Source organism: Mesoplodon bidens (genome assembly GCF_964165515.1).
Source record: "Mesoplodon bidens genome assembly, chromosome: 19".
NCBI classification, from domain to species: domain Eukaryota; kingdom Metazoa; phylum Chordata; class Mammalia; order Artiodactyla; family Ziphiidae; genus Mesoplodon; species Mesoplodon bidens.
This window is the reverse complement of record NC_138179.1, coordinates 48,330,734-48,350,655: the sequence shown is the minus strand read 5'-3', so window position 1 is coordinate 48,350,655 and position 19,922 is coordinate 48,330,734. Positions and strand designations below refer to the sequence as shown.

The window sequence follows — 19,922 nt, the reverse complement described above, 5'->3', positions numbered from 1 at the left end:
AGGGGCTGGTCTAGGCAGTTCCAAGAATTCCAGTGCCTAAAAGATCTAAACTGGAAGGGACCTTGGAGACCCTCCATCCCATCTTGATCTGCCTGGTGATAAGAATCATCCCGAGCACTTGTTCACATACAGGGCTACACCCAACATCCGATACATCAAACTCGCCAAGGACAACCTGGGAATCTGTATTTTTAACAAGTGCAGGGGGGAGTGTGGGGGGGGTGGTGATGGGGAAAAAGTGAGAAACTCTGATCTAGGGTAACCCGTTCACCTTACAGCAAGGGAGACTGAGGCCCAGAAAGGGGGAGTGACTCACACAAGGTTACACAGCCAGCGTGAGTCGGAGCCTGGACCCCGGGGGCTTTGGAGGTGGCTCCCTTTGCCCAGAGCCAGGGACTTGGTGTGCCGGAAGGTTGATGGTGGGAGAACAGCTTTCCCCACCCAGCACTCCGCACCCGCACCCCCCCGCGCATGCCTTGGTTAGCCGCTCCCCCAGGCTGCCTGGCCTCACATCACTGAGATACTGGGGCTCTGTTGTCTCCTCGTAGAAGCTGCAGAGGTAGGGCTGTGCTTAGCCCAAAAGAATGGCTTTAGTAGTGCTGCTTTGGCAGACGAAAGAGTTACTTGGGATGCACGGCGAGAGGCTTCCTGGCATCTAATGTCACACAGGCCAGGCCATATGGTCCACCCCAGGCCAGGTGGGTTGGCCCAGCTCCCCAGTGACCTGACCTGAGCAAAGATAGCCCCCAAGTTGCTAAACATCCACATGGTGAACCAACCCCAGAAGTCCAGGGCTGGGGATGAAGGCATCCACCTGGACTGGGGGAAGAAAGTAAGGTTCCCATGTTGGGAAACGTAGTCGAACCAGAAGAGATGGGCTTGGGTGGGGCTCGGGTGGGCAAGAAGACCACTCAGCGGAGTGGGGAACTCCTTACCTAGCACACAGTAGAGGAGGCAGGAGGATGGGAAAGGCAGGTCAGCGTTGTCTGCGGCTCTTAGGACCGCAGTTCACGCCCGGAGAGGGACGGTGTCGGGGAGCACAGCTAAGGCAAGAAGCCTGCAGCCCCTCCGCCGCACCCCACCCTGCGCTTTGATCGTCCTGCTGGGTCTGCAGGGCCTGAAGCTGACCATGTGTCTCCAAGTGGAGGTCAGATGGCCAGCCTCCTGCCTTAGGACAGACACCCCTCCCCCACCCCAGAGGAGCGAGCGTCTGTCCCCTTCTTGGACATCACCAAGCTGGAGACGTCACAGCTGCCTTCAATCCCCCTCCCTGCACTGGAGCCTCCTGAATGTCAGAGGACATTCACGGGCTCCCAAATCTCTCCTGCTCTAATGTAAGCCCATTCCTTCTAGTTGGCTGATGGGGGACACTCAGCAGCCCCCCTTGCCCCCAACACCCTTCAAAGAATCGGGGGCAGAGAGGCCCTTCTCCACTCTGCAGCTCCCACCCCTTCTGCCTGGACTGGGGTCTCTCCCTCTCTCCACCAGCGGGTTGGGGGGAGAAGGCGGACTGGGGGACACCAGCTTCTCATCAGGCCCCTCTTAGGCAGTGTAATGGGAACAGCACCGGCTTTGGAGGGGTTTGGATTCTGGTTCCAACACATGTGCTGTGTGACCCTGGGCAGGTAACTCAGCCTCACTAAGTCTCAGCTTCCTCGTCTGTAAAAGGCCAGAGAGCAGTTCAGTTTGCCTCCTGAGGGAGGGAGGGCCGTGTCCGCCTGCGTCTTGGCCTGTAGAGGGCGCTCCATCTATCCACCTCCCCTCGGCCTCATCACCTGAGCTCAGGGGAGGCTGTTGTGTTCACCAGGGAGGGGGGATGGTTGGGGGAGGTGTCACCAACCATCGGGCACCCCTGATGGGGTCACGGGCACCCCCGTTCGTCTGGTTGCAGGGCTCACCCCCAGCCGGGCGGCCCCGCCCACCCTTTCCCGGGCAGCCCCCGCTGGCCCCTTTGCCTAGCACTCTGGTAATCAGTTAATTTAATTAGTGAAAATGCCATCCCCTTCTGCCAGCCCTCAGCCTCGCCAGACCCCTCCCCATTCCCAAGACTCCCCGTCCCCTCCTGGAGCTACTGTGCAAGAGGAAGAGGAAAGTCGCCAATTAACCTAGCTGCCGATTTCTCAGCTCTGGACCCGGACTCAGCCCTAATTAAGCATCAGCGCCCCAGGAACTGCAGATAATGGATTCGCAGAACCACTGCCTGTGAAATGAGACTTGTGAGGGCGCCCAGAGGCCAGGCCAGGGAGGAGACCTGCCCACAGCCATCACCAGCAGGGGACAGGCCCCCAGCTGGGGAGCTTGCTTCATGCATGGCCCAGCTCCTGCACTGACCCCCCCGCCCCGGCACCAGCCTGCACCCTCCCCCCACACACTTGTCTCCCTCCACTGCAGAGACACCCCAAACTGCCCCAGACAGCTCTCCCGTCCCCCCACCGCTCCCTTGACACTTGCACACACTCTGCTTCCCTCCCCTACACTCCGCTGAGCTCGGGGAGCCCTGGCCTCCGGCACATCCTGGGAGGGCACACACTTTGATGGGACATAAAAGGGGCTCTGGGGGTGTGGGCTCATGGGCCGGCGTTCACTGCTCGCAGAGGGGGTTGGTTCGACCAGGGCTTCCGGAATGCTTAGGAATCATCTGGACTTCTTGCTAAAATGAAGATTCTGACTCCGTGGATCTGGGGTGGGGCTTGAGGTTCTGCATTTAAGATTCCTGCAAGCTCCTAGGTGATGCTGACATTGCTGGTCTGGGGACCACACTTTGGGGAAGCAAGGGGCTGGAGTGCCCAGGGTGGGGTGAGGGAGTAGCTCAGGAAACCCAGGTGGAGAGGGAGAGCCTCAAAACGAGGTGGACAGGGGTGGGAGAGAGGCTGGGGCAGTGGGGACCAGGCGGGGAGAACCCATCATGCCATCCTGAAAAGGCATCAGGACAGGTCTGACACTGCCGCCGCTTGGGATCAGGTGGGCCTCGAAGAGAGTCTGGTCAGAATTACTTATTGGATTCTGATCATGAGGGTGCAGAGGGGTGGCTTCTGCCCAGTGCCACACTGTGCCACCCTCTTCAGGGTACCTACCTGCCAGCCTCTGGTCTCCAGACTGGACTAGGATAGAGCGCTGGTCAGGTCCCCAGGGACTGGCTGAGTCCACGGGTCCTTCAGGCATCCCAGCTGCTTCTGCAGTTAACGGTGGCTTTCTCTCAGGAGGTCACTGACTGTCTCTCAGGGTGTCATCAGGATCTCTTGGAGTGTCACTGGGTGTCTCTTAGGATGTTGCTGGCTATTCTCTCCGGGTGTCATTGAACACCCCTCAGGGTATCACTGACCACCTCTTGGGGGTGACACTGCCATCTCTCCAGCGGTCTTCTCGGGCTCTCGCTGCACTGTAACCCCCCAGCTGCCTTGCTGTTTCTCAGTTTGCATCAGGCTGATGTGGCAGGTGAGAAGCAGGGCTGGGAGCCAGCCTGGGCCCTCCAGCTCGAGGAGTCAGGCAAAGGTGGTCCCCTGCATGGTTCGGCCCAATTCTGCCCTCTCAGCCTCCGTGGAGAAAACCCCTCATGAGCCCCCAACCTCCCCGTAGAAGCTCCCTGAGAATTCTGGGCCCAGGACGAAGAGAGTGCTTCTGTTTTCAGTCCCTGCTTATCCCCCAGGAAATGTACCGTGGGGACGGAGGAAGGAGGGTCTTTAAGGCCACGCAGACCTGGATGCCGACGCTGGGCCGATTATGCAGCCCCTTCAACTGGAGAAACGGGGACAGGGCAGTCTCAGAGGGCAGTTGTGAGAAGGAAAAGCAGTGATGTCTCCAAAGCCCCTGGCGCAGTGCCCAGCATACAGTCGGCGCTTAATAAATGACTCATGCCACCCCAAACCAAAGGACCCCGGCTCGGCCTGCTGTGGGGGGGCAGTGAAGGGCCTCCCTGCACACTCTGTTCATCTTGCCCACCTGGGCCTGTGCATGAACCTGGGGCATCACACCGTTCTGGGCTCCACAGACTCTGCCATTACCCAGGGGCTTCACAGCATGGATCTGTGGAAAGTTTAATAAGAGGAAATTAAATATCAGTTCCAGACAGGCTGGATGTATGCGTATCTGCTGGAGTCTCTGGACTTGGCATCTACCGCCAGGCACTCAGAGATGCTACCCCGCCGCCCCCCGCGTTTATGTGACGGCAGTGAATACCCTCTGCCCCTCCCGCCCTCTCTCCCCACTGCCATTTACACCTCGCTGGGTCTCAGCGCTTCAGAGCCTGAGCTGCTAATGTGATTTCCTGTCATGTTCCTGAAAGCTTCTTCCAGGAAAACCAGCCCCTAGAACAGAGCTGCCTGCGCCCTCTGGGCCTCAGAGCTTCTTCGGTGAGGACGCCCCTACAGAAGGGGGAGAGCGGGGGCTGGGGAGAGCAGGGGAGGGAGGGCTTCACCCCTTCTCAGATACCTGTTAGGTGTCCTGCTTCAGAGGTGCACCCCTTGTCCTTGGGTGGGTGAGTTTAGGCCTCAGTTTCCTCATCTGGAAGATGGGTAGGGCTGCACTTGATCCCTTGGGACCGGTTCTGATGCCCATGGATTCTGTAATTCCGACAGGAGGGTCCACGGAGAGCCAGGAGCTCTGGTGGCTCTGAAAGGGTGCACAGGTCTCCTGCGAGCTTGTCTTCCTCTCATTACTTGCCAGTTTCCGGGCATCATCATGCCCATGCCCCACCCCAGAACCTGGAAAGGGTGAGGGAGGGAGAGGTTACCAGGGACCCTCCCCTCACAAAAGCCAGTGCCTTTCCAACATCCATTTTTCCTTCCTGCACTTGACACACAGTTCCCAGCGCTCCACCGTGTGCCACACTCTGGCTCTTTAGCCCCTGCCCTCTTGGGACCTACAAAAGGGTGAAGGGGGCCTTTGCTCTCACGGGGTCAGGAGTCTGCAGAGAGCTGGGCCCTGGAGACCCCAGTCCACCATCATGGGGTGGGGACCCGTCGTCTTCTGCCTCATCATCTTGTCAATCTGCACATGAAGGTGAGAGGTGGTTTGAAGCTGAGTGACCTTGAACGAGTCCGTGTACTTTGGGGCCTGTTTTTCTGCAAAATAAGGTACAGACCCCCTACTGGCTCTTCCCCCAGTGTTGCCTTGAGGGTTTGAGAAGATAACAGATATGAAAATACTCTGTAGGGAATTCCCTGGCAGTCCAGTGGTTAGGACTCCAAGCTTTCATCACTACCGAGGGCCCGGGCTCAATCCCTGGTTGAGGAACTAAGATCCTGCAAGCCGTGCAGTGTGGCCAAAAAGGGGAAAAAAAAGGAAAGAAAATACTCTGTAAACGGGAGGGCTTCCACACTCATGGAGCGAACTTTGATTGGAAAGGGGCCTGCCGCGTTTCCCAGCTTCCATCAGTGTATGAAATGAATGAAGTAATAACATTGGAAACTTTGTTTTAGTCCTGGGAGAGGACCCCATTGACTTCAGGCAGACCCCCTGGGCCAGGGGTGGGACCCGGGAAGCAAGTTATAGAGCCTAGAGAGGTTTTTTTATGGTTTCTAATGATTCTGTGGATGCTAATCCACAGCAACTGCCCTTTCCCCTGCTCGCTGAGAGGAGCGGGCCTCAACGGCAGCGGGAGGGATTTAGGGGTGATGGAGAAGGTGGTGGCTCAACTCAGAAACGGGAGGAGGAGAGAAGTCCTAGAGGGTTGGTCTGCACCCACAAGGGCCACCTGGTTTTGGGACTGAATGGAAACGTGAACATGCGAGAACATCCGTGAGCCGCACATGCGTGTTTGTGCACACGGAGTGGGGAACCCTATGTGATATGGAGACTCAAGTTAACTGATATTTTTCCCACAGCACAGAGCATGGGATTGGGGGACAGACAGACAGACATAGATTGGACGGCACTGCTCTAGGACAACACCTCACACACAGCAGGGGCTCAGGAAGGGGGGATAACTGTTGTTATCATGGTCCACTTTGTCCCAGGCACCTGTGGGGGTGGGCTGTCCTGGCACATCCAGTGGGCACAGGGGCACAGCTATGAAGGAGCCTCACCTCTGCCCCTCTCTCCTGCCTCAGAAGAAGAGCAAGGTACACTACCATGTTGCCGTCATCATCAACTACCTGGGCCACTGCATCTCCCTGGTAGCCCTCCTGGTGGCCTTTGTCCTCTTTCTGCGGCTCAGGTGAGGAGGCCCTGGCACTGTCCCCCGCCACAGCCCCCAGGCCTTGAGCAGGGGGGAGAAGTAAGATACAGGAGGCAGTGGTGGGCTGGGGGAGTCCAGCTCCCTCACCTCAGCGGGAGCAGGTGACAGATACAGATGTCCCAGGTCTCTTGGAACCTCTGGCAGGGTCACTTCTGCAACCCTGCCCAGTGACTGCAGAGGGGAGGGGGATGGCCAAAGCCCAGGCTCACCTGTGTCACCCACACCCAGGCCGGGCTGCACCCATTTGGGAGACCAGGAAGGTGGAGCCCACTTTGGGTTTGAAGCTGCCTGGGCCCAGCTCAACGGCCAAGGATGCAGGTGGCAGTGCCAGCCAGGTCTGTGCCAGGAATGGGGGCTGACAGCAGGGGCTGAGCATCAGGGCTGAAAGCTGGGAGGGAGGCATATTGCTGGAGGCCTTTTTATGTTTTCTGAGCCTCCAACTTGGAGCTACAGGGAGGGAAGGGTGCTCATGGGAGAAGGGGAATCCCTAGTAGCCAAGCAGCCCCTGGTCCCTGCAGCGCTGGCCATGCGGCAGGCTCTGCCCCGGAGCTTAGGCCTGGGTGGGCCACAGTTAGGAAGGGACCTGCGGGACAGAGCCACTGCTGCCACCTCCCAGTGTGACTTAGCCCGCCCTGCTCGGAGCCTCGGTTTCCCCATTCATACATCTGGGCTGGAGTGATGCTGGTGACCTAGCCCTCATCTTCTCTCTCCTCCTCTTCCGCCCATCACCCACCCTCCCCTGCTGCCCACAGGAGCATCCGGTGCCTGAGAAACATCATCCACTGGAACCTCATCTCGGCCTTCATCCTGCGGAATGCCACGTGGTTCGTGGTGCAGCTCACCATGAGTCCAGAAGTCCACCAGAGCAACGTGGTGTGTCCTGGAGGGGCAGGGTCTGGGTGGGGCTGCCTTTGCAGAGGAGGGACCAGAGCCAGGCCTTGGAGCCCACAGCACAGGAGTGGGTCCTGGGGGGTGCCCCGTCCTGCCGGGAGGAGGCCCCAGGCTGCTCCCTCCCATCCCCCCTCCCTGGTTAATCATCACCTCTGATGGGGTGGGCGGCAGGGCTGGTGCAGGCTGGTGACAGCCGCCTACAACTACTTCCACGTGACCAACTTCTTCTGGATGTTTGGCGAGGGCTGCTACCTGCACACGGCCATCGTGCTGACGTACTCCACCGACCGGCTGCGCAAGTGGATGTTTATCTGCATCGGCTGGGGTGAGCGGGCCAGCCCCCTGCCCTGACCCGCCATCCTCTCCCCACCCAGACTCAGACCGGCTGGCTGGGGGCCTGAGACTGAGGCCAGGTTAGGGTGGTGGGGTGTGCACACAGCCCTCTGCCTACTTGAGGGGCAGGGACAATGGGAACATCTTAAAGGAGGCATGATAGGCCAGTGAGTACCTGGGGAGGCCCTGCCCGCCTCTAGGCCCTGGGCTGCACTGGGGTCTTCCAGGCCTGCATCCCCCAGACTCCACCGACAGGTCCTGTGACTGCCGGTCTCTCCCTCAGGTGTGCCTTTCCCCATCATCGTGGCCTGGGCCATTGGGAAGCTGTACTACGACAATGAGAAGTAAGTCACCTCCTCTTCACTGCCCTCAGGGCCCCCTGAGCCCCGAGATCCAGGCTTCCAGCCCCGCTCTGTCTGATGCTCCTCAGGGACCTTCAGCCATGTCACCTTCCCTGTCAGGGCCACAGTTTCTTCATCCACATAGGGAGGGTGCTGGGGGTCAGATTCAAACTGAGTCTCCCTAACAGTGTTCTGCCTGAGGTGGGGCTGGACAGGCAGGTCCAGGCTCTTTTATCTGTCTCGGGCTTTCACCACAGGCAGAACAGCCTAAAGGTTACTGGCAGTCCCCGGAGCCCAACCACCCAGGTTCTGAACGGTGGCTCCCATCATTAAGTAGCTTTATGACCTTGGGCTAGTTACTACAGTGTGCCTTAGTCTCCTCATCTGTAAAATGGGCATCCTCATAATAGTGCCTCCCTCAAAGTGTTCTTGTGAGGATGACATGAGTTAATATATGTTAAGCATTTACAATAGAGTCTGGCACATAGTAACTGTCATATACATGTTTTCTATTAATAAAGACTTGTTTTAACAAACAATTCCATTGATTTAATAGGAACTGATCCAGACAATCTCAGAGACTCCTTCCAGCTCTAAAGTCCTGAGGGGCTGTACTTAAATGGAAGTAGGTGTTCCCAATCATCCCTGAAAACTGCACTTCCGCTGCAATGGTTCTCAGCCTTGGCTTGTGTTAGAATCACGCAGGAAGCTTTAAAAAGTACCAGTGCCCGGGTTTGACCTCCAGAGACTTCGATGTTATTGGTCTGGATTGTGGCCTGGGCACCAGGATTTTTTAAACCTGCCCAGGTGATTCTGATATGAAGCTAAGATTGAGAACCACTGAAAAAGAGAGGCAGAAAAAGTGGACATAGATGGCCAGGGGAGGTGCCAGGATCTTCTTTGCCAAAGTGTTCTCAGGAACCCACTGTCTGACTGGGGTTCCAGGCGGCCTCCATCACCATGGCTATTCCTCTCCACCCCTGACAAGGAGCCTGGAAAATTATATTCACGTTTAGGAAGGATCAAGGTGATCCCTCCTGACTCCGGCCCAGCCTAGCTGGCTCTCTCTGCATTTGCACAGCCGGTGGTATGGGGGCCTGAACTGGGAGTGGGGGGCAGCTGACAAGCAGGACTGGGGGCTTGGCAGTGATTCCAGAATGGTGGCCTGGGTCTCAGAACAGGAGCATTGTAAATCCTGGGCGATGGAGCCTGTGCCTGCAGGTGTGCAGGTGAGAGTACAGGGAAGGAAGAACAGGTTTCAAACAGCTGCCCAGTGTGTGTGTGTCGGGGCGCATCTTGGAGCAAAAAGGATGGCTGAGCACAGAGGAAAGTTGGTCTGAGCGTCTCTGGAGCTCCACCTTGTGGTAAGATGCTGACACTGCAGCAGAAGGGATCCAGGTGTGAGACCTGAGAGACTGCAGGCTCTGGGGCCAAGGACTGGACCTGGCCCCAGGACAGCTTGCGTTTGGTCTGCCCCGTGTTTTTTGAAAACTTGAATTGCTTCCAAACTTTGAAAAAGTCAAGAGGTTTCACATGAAAATCTCAATTTATTGTTTATGGAAGCGTGCTGAGATCTAGGTACTGTGGATCTGCATGCCCGAGGGTCCATCATCTCTGCACAAGGCCATGGGACTTCCTATGTGCCTCATCCCAACCCACTCCCCAGACCTCCCTAGGTCTTGCTGGAGGGAAACTCAAGAAAACGAAAAGCAATTCTGCCTCTCACGACAGGTGGAAACTGTAGAGTCTCTGCCTCTAGGTCGTTCAGGCTGCCATTAAACAAATTCAGAGATTGTTAGCTACGGAGCATCACTGCATGACACGTACAGGGCAAGGCCCCCCTCGTGGGCATGCACCAGAGACACAGTGGGGACTGAGGGGAGCAGTGTGTGTTGGACCCATGCCTGTTCTATTCAGCGGTCTTTTCCCCAATCCCCCTCCCTGCCACAGTGCCTGCTTCCAGCTTTACATCTCAAAGGATGCTATCCATTCTGCAGATGGAAAGCTATCTTGACCTTCTGCCAGGGTTGGGAATGGGGCACCCAGATCCTGGCTTTTGGCTCCAGTCCTGGCCTGGCCAAGCACTGTTCCTCCCTCATGCCACTGAACAGGACCCAGGTGACCCTCCTCCTCTTACCTCTGTGGCCTTCTAGGTGCTGGTTTGGCAAAAGGCCTGGGGTGTACACTGACTACATCTACCAGGGCCCCATGATCTTGGTCCTGCTGGTAAGAACTTGGGTAGGGGGACAGGAGAGAGGGGCTCAGTGGGGAGGGGCAAGCAGGGCTTACGTGGTCTAAAAGGATCCCTCTGCCTAGAGGTGGCGGGCAGAGGGCCAGGAATATGTAAGGGCTCATGAAGGTGGAGGGAGAGCAGCAAGGGGGCGGAGACCAGACCTGGGACAGCTGAGTCCCTGCCCTGTCCCCCACCTTCCCTCCAGCATCTTGCACACACCCATGCCCAGGCCATCCCACCATGTGTCAAATTACAGATCAATTTCATCTTCCTTTTCAACATTGTCCGCATCCTCATGACCAAACTCCGGGCATCCACCACGTCTGAGACCATTCAGTACAGGTAACCAGACCTGCCTCCCCCACCCATGGGGCGCTTCAGAGATCCCAGCCTCTGACCCCGGGTATCCCCCCAGGCCTGAGAGTCCCTCCTGAAACCCCAGCTCCCCTTGTCTCAGACATTCCGGGGATCTGCTACAGCCCTCCCCCAGACCCGGTCCCTCTCACCAAGCCAGAGGCCCCAGCCCCCTCCCGGGTGGGCTGTGACTCTGGGCCTCCCCCGCTACCTGCCCCACCCCAGGAAGGCTGTGAAGGCCACTCTGGTGCTGCTACCCCTCCTGGGCATCACGTACATGCTGTTCTTCGTGAACCCCGGGGAGGACGAAGTCTCCCGGGTCGTCTTCATCTACTTCAACTCCCTCCTGGAATCCTTCCAGGTACAGCCGTCCCCCACCCCAACCCCTCGCCCCAGCCCTGACTGTCCCCTGCACCTCTTCGGGTGGGGATTCTTCCAGGCAGGGGCCTGGAGGAGTGGGAGGCTGGGGACAGAAAGGGGTCAGCCCCGAAGCTGGATGGGGCCGCACCTGCCCCCGTCCCTTGACCCACCTTCTCCCTCCACCCCAGGGTTTCTTCGTGTCTGTGTTCTACTGCTTCCTCAACAGCGAGGTAAGGACCTGGGGCCCCAGGACTCGGGGCGGCAGGAGGCCTGCTGGGACCAGAGACTGTCTGTAGCCTCCTCCTGCCCGAGGTGGCAAGCCCACTTCTTTGCTCTCATAGGCAGTAGGTGTGGGAGCCAGAAGCCGGGGCTCCAGTCTCATCAATGAGTCTGTGAAATGGGCTGTTGAAAACCAGGAAGCTGAGCCCTGGGACAAGGGGTGTATGTAGGTTGAGGGCAGGAGATGTGTATGGGTTGAGGGTAGAGATTCTTCATGGCAAAGGCCATATGGCACCTTTGGGTGGATTTGAGAAAGGTACCCCTTGCTCAGAACGCTTGAGAAAATTGTCCTAACAAATATGCAAATCATGGGCTTCCCTGGTGGCACAGTGGTCGAGAGTCCGCCTGCCGATGCAGGGGACACGGGTTCGTGCCCCAGTCCGGGAAGATCCCACATGCCGCGGAGCGCCTGGGCCCATGAGCCATGGCCGCTGAGCCTGCGCACCTGGAGCCTGTGCTCCACAACGCGAGAGGCCGCGGCAGTGAGACGCCCACGTACCGCAAAAAAAAAAAAAAAGAAAGAAATGCAAATCAACAATGTTGATGATGTGAGTGTTGCCACCTCGGATGTGATCCCCTGTGCACGGCTCCCCTGTATAGCTGCTTGTGGAAGCCCTGGGGGAGGGAGGGGGGTCCTGAAACCCGGGCTCAGGCCTTATGCTCTGCTCTCTGCCCACAGGTCCGCTCTGCCATCCGGAAGAGGTGGCACCGATGGCAGGACAAGCACTCGATCCGCGCCCGCGTGGCCCGCGCCATGTCCATCCCCACCTCCCCCACCCGTGTCAGCTTTCACAGCATCAAACAGTCCACAGCACTCTGAGCTGGAGGGCCGTGGAGTGGCCCCCAAGATCCATGGCTGGGGAGATGGTCGCCAGGCTCAGCTGGCCGCCCTGTCTGTGGAGGGGACCAGCTCTCTCCCACACCCTGTACCCCCAGGAGTAGCTGGCTGGCACTGAGAGCTCAGGAGGCCCCTCCCGCACCCCCAGCTGAGCAGGAGTTCCAGGCCTCTGAGAGCAGTCTGGGCCATGGGATGAATGGAAGATGACCTATAGGCCTGTACTGGGCCCAGGGCCTCTGACTCCCCTTTGCCCCAAGAATGGAACAGAAAAGGAGTGGAGATGGAGAGCAGGGAATCCAAAGCACCATGTGGGTCCCTCCAAGAGGTGTTTTTTTCCAGAGCACAAGATGGCAGCCCATTGGAGACCCTGGGATGTCCTCAGCGACTGTGGGGGGGCCATCCACTCCTCCAGGAGCATCGTGGGAAACTCTTGTGACAGCGTTCAAGTCACCGTGATGATGCCTCCAGGCCTTAGCAATGCTTTCCAACACCACTGGGAACCAAGGCCATGTTGTCAGAAGCCCTGCAGACATGGTTAGAAATCAGGTGGTATCATCAGACATCGGGCCACATCACCGAAATCCTCCCAAGCCACCAGAAACTCATGTGACCCTGTGGCACTGCCACCAGAAATGCCCTGCCTCGCTGCCTTGCACCCTTGGGCCTTTACTACCCCACAGCCCACATGGGTTCCCCCTCCTTAGCCTCCTGCCCCAGGTGTCTCCCCCTTCGTGAGATGATGGGGAGGTGGGAGGGTGACAGAGTGTCCTAGAGCAAAAGCCAGTGCGTGCCCCAGCCAAAGCCAGCCTCCCTTTGAGGGGCAGAGAATACTGGGGGCCACCCAGCCTGCTGTTTTCAGTGACCTGGCCTCTGGGGCAACCCCTCTGCTGGTCAAAGGGACCCTGTGGCCCTTGGATGACCTCATTGGGAAGCATCATTAGCTAAGCAAAGATAGAAGAGGGTGGGACACTCAGCCCCCCTCTGCCTCAAATTCCCCAGAGCAGGACAAGTGGCTCTTGGGGCAACCAGCCAGCTGACCGCTTACACCCCTGGTAAGGACCCAGCCACATCCAGAGATATTGGACAGCCAGAGCAGGGCTTTGGGGGAGTGGGGCTGGGAGATGGGGGTGGCTAGTGTAAATAATAATATTTACCTTTCAACCAGCACTTGTGAAGCCTGGTATGTGCTAGGGCTGGGTAGGGAGGGCACACAAAGAAATGGAGGCCACTTTCAGCCTTTAGGGCCACCGTGTGGTTGGGGAACCAATGGCACTCAGACACATGCCAATGATGGGGCGCTAGGGGAGCCCCTGAGGTCCAGGAGAGGACTTAGGAGAAGGGCATGGGTCAGCGGGGACCAGGTAAGGGCAGCTTTTGTAAGGGGGTGAGTCGTAGGGAGAAGGTGGAGGACACCACAGGCCAGGCACAGCTTGAGCACAAGAGTGAGTCAGTGGGACCAGGCCGAAGTGTGTCCCAGCCCCAGGGGAGGAGATAAGCTGGGAACAGGAAGGAATTAGGAAGCAGGGGAGGCTGAACAGGCTTGAATGGTGTCTTAGCATGGAAACCCCAGAAGCATACCAAGAGACAAGGCTTCGAGAACCAACTCCAGGGTAGGGGCGCACACGCCCACCACCGTGGGCAGCTGCAGCCAGTCCTGCTGCGGAAGCTGGGAGAGCCGGGTGGGACCCACACCTGCGTTGTCCCACCCGAGGGATGAGGGATATGTATTCACCAGCTCCTGGGGGACAGTAAATCCCTGCACCTCCTGCGGAGGCCAGGAGAGTGCCGGCCACAACGTGGGCCACGTCCTCCTCGGGGCAGGAGGTGGTTGGGATACAGACGCTCCACCCAACACACTCAGGCCCGGGCCTTGCCTCTGAGTCTCTGACCCGGAAAGAGGGCCACATGGGTGTGTGTGTATGCATGAGTGCATGCGCACACACGTGCACACGGGTGCGTGTGCTATCAGGACACCAGGACAGACAGATGACCGCGGTGCTGGGAGCCCCAAAGCTTCTGCTGGGGCAGAGGAGGTCCAGTGGGTGAGGATCTGGCTGCTCCCCGAGGGAGGAGCTGGGGTGTCCCTGAAGGCCATGTGGGTTACCCCGCTCTGCTAACTCCCCAAGCGCTGTCCCCTTAAGGTGAGAGATGGGGGGACCAGCTGAGCGGAGGAAGCCATGAGAAGAGGACCAGGGACACCAGGACGGAGACATGCTGACAGCTTCCAGAGCAGCTGGGGTGGGACAGCCTCATAAAGGGTCCTAGCTGACAAGGGGGACCAGAAGTGACTTGAGTCTCAAATGGCCACAAGTGAGGCACCTTTCTCAACGTTGCCTTCCACCCAATGAAGGAGAAGTGAGAAAGCAAGGCACTTCACGGACAATGTTGGGATGTGGGGGGCTGGGGGTATCCCAAGGACAGAGGAGCCTGAGAGGGGCTGGGGGTGACTGTGAGGGGGTTTTATAGGCAAGGGGTCTTGAAGGGGCCAAGCTGGGGCGATGCCCCTTTTCCTGCTTGTGCCTCCGGGCTGTTTTAGCTGATGGGCACCCTTCGCACGCCTACTGTGAGCTCAGCTCTGTGGGCGGGGGGAGGGGAGCAGCGCCCCCAGTACGTATGCCAGCAGCAGGCTGCAAAGCTCAGAGCTGCCGGCTCTGGAAGGTCGTGGGAGGACATCCAAGGCGAGGCTGGTGGTCATCACAGAAGCTGCAAGGGGTCCCTGGGCCATGGGCGCTGTTTCAGATGAACCTCAGGATCCCTCTGGTCCAGGGACTGTAAGGGTAGAGGGGCTGCTGCAGCACAGCTGGAAACAACTGGGCTGCAAAGAACTGCAGCCCCACCTGCCAGGGGCAGGTGTGCTGAGTTTAACCCTTCCATGGGCTGCAGGGCTGGAGTCAAGGCAGGCCCCCGACGGGATTTCTGAGGGTCATTCTGCCCTGAGCTTCGACTTGTGGGTGGGTGGGAAGGGAGGTCCCTTGGGGCTGGGGCTGTGTGATGGGCCAACAGACACACATGTCACCCCACTGTGGGAAGGGGCCGAGCAGCTGCAGGGTGGGGATCACTGCGGGACAGGCCCCTCTCTCAAGCTGGGAAGAATTTTTCTCCATGCCACACTCAGAGGCTGCAGTTCCCTAAAAGTTCCCCCACCTGAGCCCTTTTCTCCTTGGGTCCCTCCCTCATGGGCACAGATCACCAGTACAGGAAAAACCACCCTGTGGGGCTTGGGTTTTCCAGTTCTGGCTCCCCCCTCCCTGAGTGTGAAGGTATAGCCCCTGTTTGGGGGCCCTCGGCTTCCCCTGCAAGACCTCCTCAGTCCCTCTGCTGCCGATGGGACCCAGACTGGGACCCTGACAGACACCCTGGGACCTGAAGTGAGGGCAGAGGGTGCAGATCAAGGAGGGAGGGAGGTTTTGGAATCCAGATAATAATTAATTGAGGACATTTGTAGATTGCTTTGCAATCCACAAAATCCTTTATAGCATTCACGGAAGTAGAGAACAGAACCAGCCCATTTTACAGCCGAGAAAACAGGCCAAGCGACTCCCCTGAGATCAAAGGTCTCTGGCTCCAAATCCAGGCCTCTTTCTACCCCATCAGTTGACTGAAGTCACTGGGCTTGGGTTTGGGGAGGCCAGGACTGATAAAGCAGCTCTGGGGGGAGGGGACAGCGAGGAGGCCTCGGGCTTTCAGATCGGGGACGTGTCCCAGGCAAAGATGAAACCAGCCCAAAGATGGCCCGGCCAGTGTCTGGCTGCTGAGCCCAGCTGGGTGGGAGCGATGAGGGTTCTGTACATCCAGCAACCCCTTCCCCACCTTCCCAACATCCTGCACCCCTCCACCCCTTAAAATGACGCTTAACTTGGGCTTCCCAGGTGGCCAGTGGTTGAGAGTCCACCTGCCGATGCAGGGGACACGGGTTCGTGCCCCGGTCCGGGAGGATCCCACATGCCGTGGAGCGGCTGGGCCCGTGAGCCATGGCCACTGGGCCTGCGCGTCCGGAGCCTGTGCTCCACAATGAGAGAGGTCACAACAGTGAGGGGCCCGCGTACAGCAAAAAAAAATGATGCTTAACTGCAAACAGTACAGCCCAGGTCACCAGAAGCCTCTGTGGGTCTCCCTGCCCAGCCCATGTGAGGGTGTCACTGGCCTCCAGCTCAGGGGTCTCTCAAGCTCATCTCATCCAGCCCCCTGACTTCAAACTGACCTGCCCACCCTTGGTTCAAACAGAGGGGGTGCTTCCTACATTTCTGCAATACTGTCACTGAGCGCTCACCGGGAGCCCCTTTGCTAAGCCCCTTACATACTGATCTCATCTACACTTCATACCACCCTGTGAGGAAGGAGCTGTTACCCCCATTTAACATATGGGGAAAGTGGTGCCCAGAGAGGTTGGGACGTGCCCAGCAGTGGCGTGGCTGGGTGTGAACCCAGTCTGGCCTCACTTGGCCCCCACGCTGTTTAACCCCTGTGCTGCAGGAGTTCTTTGCAGAGTTCTCCTCCCCTGACCCACTGCTCCGTCCAATCCTCTTCCTATGGAAATTCAGTGTCTCCGATTTTGTGGACGAACGGTGTTCAGAGACGAAGCTGGACGCAGGAGTTTGTGCCTGCCAAGCGTGGCCTCAGGTGGGCCCATTGCCTAACCAGCCAGCCCAGCCTCCAGGCCAATCCCAGGCTGCCTGCCTCCCGGCGTCCCCAGCCCTGTCCCTGCTCCGTTTCAGAGCATCACCTCCTCTTTCCTACCTTCCACGGCCCCACTACCCCTGCAGACCCTGCTGGGCAGGCTTGGGTCAAGAGAGGCCTGGAGCAAGTATAGTTTTCAAAGCTCTCAGTGTGTTGAAAACACCAATGAGATCATCATTTGGAAATAACTCCAGAGACGACTTTTGGTCACCAGGCTGCCCCTCCAAGGGGTCCAGGACAGATGCCTGCCGCCCAGCCTCATTGCCCCCTGGTCCAAGGCAGGTGGAGGCAGAAGCGGTGTGCTCCTGCCTCTCTTGCTTTCATTACTGGGGTTTCGGGGGAAGGAGAAGATGGTAATCTGGTCCCTTCTCGGCATCTGTACCATCTCTAGAACATGCAGCTAGGACAGATCCGGGCCAGGAAACAAGGGCAGTGCATGGGCCCGGTGAGCTGGGCACCATCCCACACTTCCTGAGCAACCCCACTGGGCTGAGACCCATTGCCTGGGACCTGCTGCCCTCTCTGCCCTGAGTGGATAAAGATAAGTGTTCCAGGTGCCACCTACATCCCCAACAGAAGGCAGAGACATTGCCCCTGGCCTGCCCTGGGCAGCGACCCTGAGAGCCCAGGCCATAGCTAAGGCGGGGGTGGGGGTGGGCAGTGGGGAAGGAACAGAAGCTGGAGATCAGGGGGATGCTTTCAAGGAAAGGGGTGGAATCTGGGGAGGGCATAGGGGAGAGTGGTTGATGCAGAGTCTTAGAGCAGAAACACAGCCTGGGGAGTGGGCATCTGCCACTTGTGTGACTGTGCCTACCAGGGCATCCTGCAGGTCGTTGTCAGGGCACCAAGCAGCCACAGAGAGGAGTAATTCCATGGCTGGGGGCTGGGGGCCGGTGCTGGGAGATGGGACGGGGGGATCTGGGGAAGCAGCAATTGGACAGACACCCAAAAGCCTTCTGTGAGCTGGGTCCCAGGAAGAGCCTCAAAGGAAATGAGCCTCCAGAGAATTCGTTGAGCCCAGGCCACCAGGAGCCTAAGGGTAGATCGGGGTGGGGGGAGAGGCAGGAGCAGGCTCCGGGGGGCCCGTGTTTTTGAACCCCAAATGGGGGCATATGCTGGTCTGATTGGGTCCAGAAGAATTACAATGAGGCCTGTCCTGAGCACAGTGCCCCTGGAGGGGACCGGAGTTGCTCCTTGTTTTGTTCTTTATAAAAGCGTGGTAAATTACACACAATATACAATTTACCATTTCAACCAGTTCAACCCATTAAATACACTCACAATGTTGTGCAACCATCACCTCTATCCAGTTCCAGAACTTTTTCATCACCCTAATGAAACCCCGGATGCATTGAGCAGTCACTCCCCATCCCCCTGCCCCCAGCCTCCAGCCACCACCAGCCTGCTTTCTGCCTCTATGATTTGCCTATTCTGGATACTTCATAAAAGTAGAGTCATGTGATATTTGTCCTTTTGTGTCTGGCTTCTTTCCGTTGCTTAATGTTTTCAAGGTTCAGCCACATTGGAGTGTGCATAAGAACTTCATTCCTTTGTACGGCAGAATGATACTCCATTGTACGGGTAGACTACACTCTCTTTATCCATTCATCAGCTGAAGAACATTTGGGTTCTTTTCATCTATTCCAAGTTATTGTGAAGAGTGCGGCTACAAACATTCAAGTACAAGTTTTTGTTTGAACATCTGTTTTCCATTCTTTTGGGTATATGCCCAGGAGTGGAATTGCTGGGTCATATGGTAACTTTCTGTTTAACGTATCAAGGAACGGCCAAGTGTTTTCCACAGTGACTGTACCATTTACAATATTCCTGCCAGCAACATACGAGAATCCCAATTTCTCCACATCCGTGCCAAAACCTGTTATTATCTGTTTTATTTTTTTATTTTTATAATACTACCCCAGTAGGTGTCTTAGTCTTTGGTTTTTTAAAAGACCCAGAGACTTCTCTGGTGACACAGTGGTTAAGAATCCGCTTGCCAATGCAGGGGACACAGGTTCGAGCCCTGGTCCGGGAAGATCCCACATGCCGAGGATCAACTAAGCCCGTGCGCCACAACTATTGAAGCCCGTGTGCCGCAACTACTGAAGTCCACACTCCTAGAGCCCATGCTCCGCAACCAGAGAAGCCACTGCAATGAGAAGCCCGCCCACCACAACGAGGAGTAGCCCCTGCTCGCCGCAACTAGTGAAAGCCCACGCACAGCAACGAAGACAAAAAAAAGAACAGGGCCTAGAGTCTCCGGGAGGTGGTGGAGCTGTCCTTGGAGGTAGGGCCTGAAGGACAAGAACGGGCAACGGATAAGGCCTTGGGCCAGAGGTCAGAGCTGCAGTCAAGCCGTCAGGGAGACGGGCAGGCCCCAGGCAGTTCCCTGGACAGGGCAAGACCTAAGGGTCATGTCCAGTGTGAGAGCTGGATCTGTCAACTGGGGCTGGGGCCTATGGGGTGGGCTTCTCTGAGCCTTGGTTTACACATCCATGAAGTGGGGGTATTCAGGTAAGTTTAAGCTGCTGTAACAAAGAGACTCATAATGAGCCAGTGGCTTAAGGAAGATAATGTATCTAACAGTCCACGGTGAGCATCCCATGCTCCATGCAGACATCCAGGGACCTGGTTCCTTTCGCTCCCTTTCTCCCCATCCCTTAGGACAGCGCCCTCCTCTCCATAGCCAGTGGCCTGTCCATGACTGATTTGTGAGAAAAGGAAAGGGATGGACGAGGAGCCCCACAGTCTCTGTCCGGGTCCCTGAGGGACTCACATCATTTCTGCTCAATTCCATTGGTGAGAAATGGCCACGTGGCCATTCCTAAACCCAGGGGAGTCTGGGAATAAAATTCCAGTCATGTGCCTGCCCAAAGGGGCATGATTTAAAAGACAGCTTGCAGCCTTGTGCTGAATGGGTGTAGTAATACCTCCTTGCAGGGTGCCGTGAGTACAGGTAAAGAACCTGGCACTTAGTAAGAGTTCAATAAAAGTGCACAATATCACTGAGGTCAGGGCTCCCAGGGGCCTTGGAAACTCTCTGGTCTAATGTCCTCATTTCTCTGCAGTTAAAGAAACAGGCACAGAGAGGACAGGCCTCTGCCTGGGTTGCCCAGTGTGTAAGGGGCAAGGTGGGTCCAGAATCCTGTCTGGGGTCCTCAACCCCATCCTCTCACCTCTTGTTTCAAATTAGCTGGTCCAGCTCCACTGGGAGCCAGGCAGAGCATGGGGACCCAGATGACCTCTCCACCCAGAGGCAAGGTTGGGGGACAGGATCCCGAGAGGCTGCACAGCTTTGTGACTAGGTGGGTGTGGCCCTGGTTTCCTGGACAGAAGACAAAGCTGCTGCTCTGTGACAGAGGGCCACACCCAGCCCTGAGAGGGGGCAGTGGGCTGTGGGCAGCTGCCACACTGGGACGTGGCAGTAGGTGCCTGAGGAGG

The 19,922-nt window shown here is 57.4% G+C and overlaps 1 protein-coding gene across 3 annotated transcripts in view; it reads left to right on the top strand.

Annotated features, from left to right (window-relative positions):
- The window catches only part of LOC308606717 (corticotropin-releasing factor receptor 1), a 51,116-nt gene extending 39,238 nt beyond the window's left edge, over nucleotides 1–11,878 (top strand). For 2 of the 3 annotated variants that reach the window (XM_081217958.1, XM_081217956.1), the window contains 9 exons: nucleotides 6,048–6,154; nucleotides 6,928–7,048; nucleotides 7,238–7,391; nucleotides 7,683–7,743; nucleotides 9,894–9,966; nucleotides 10,230–10,315; nucleotides 10,553–10,688; nucleotides 10,876–10,917; nucleotides 11,646–11,878. In XM_081217958.1, coding sequence (XP_081074084.1) covers nucleotides 6,048–6,154; nucleotides 6,928–7,048; nucleotides 7,238–7,391; nucleotides 7,683–7,743; nucleotides 9,894–9,966; nucleotides 10,230–10,315; nucleotides 10,553–10,688; nucleotides 10,876–10,917; nucleotides 11,646–11,786 — 921 coding nt within the window. In that variant the 3' untranslated portion in view covers nucleotides 11,787–11,878. The remainder of the gene's footprint in view (nucleotides 1–6,047; nucleotides 6,155–6,927; nucleotides 7,049–7,237; nucleotides 7,392–7,682; nucleotides 7,744–9,893; nucleotides 9,967–10,229; nucleotides 10,316–10,552; nucleotides 10,689–10,875; nucleotides 10,918–11,645) is intronic. The other variant, XM_081217957.1, reaches the window with a different exon arrangement.
- The last annotated feature ends 8,044 nt before the right edge of the window (nucleotides 11,879–19,922 follow it).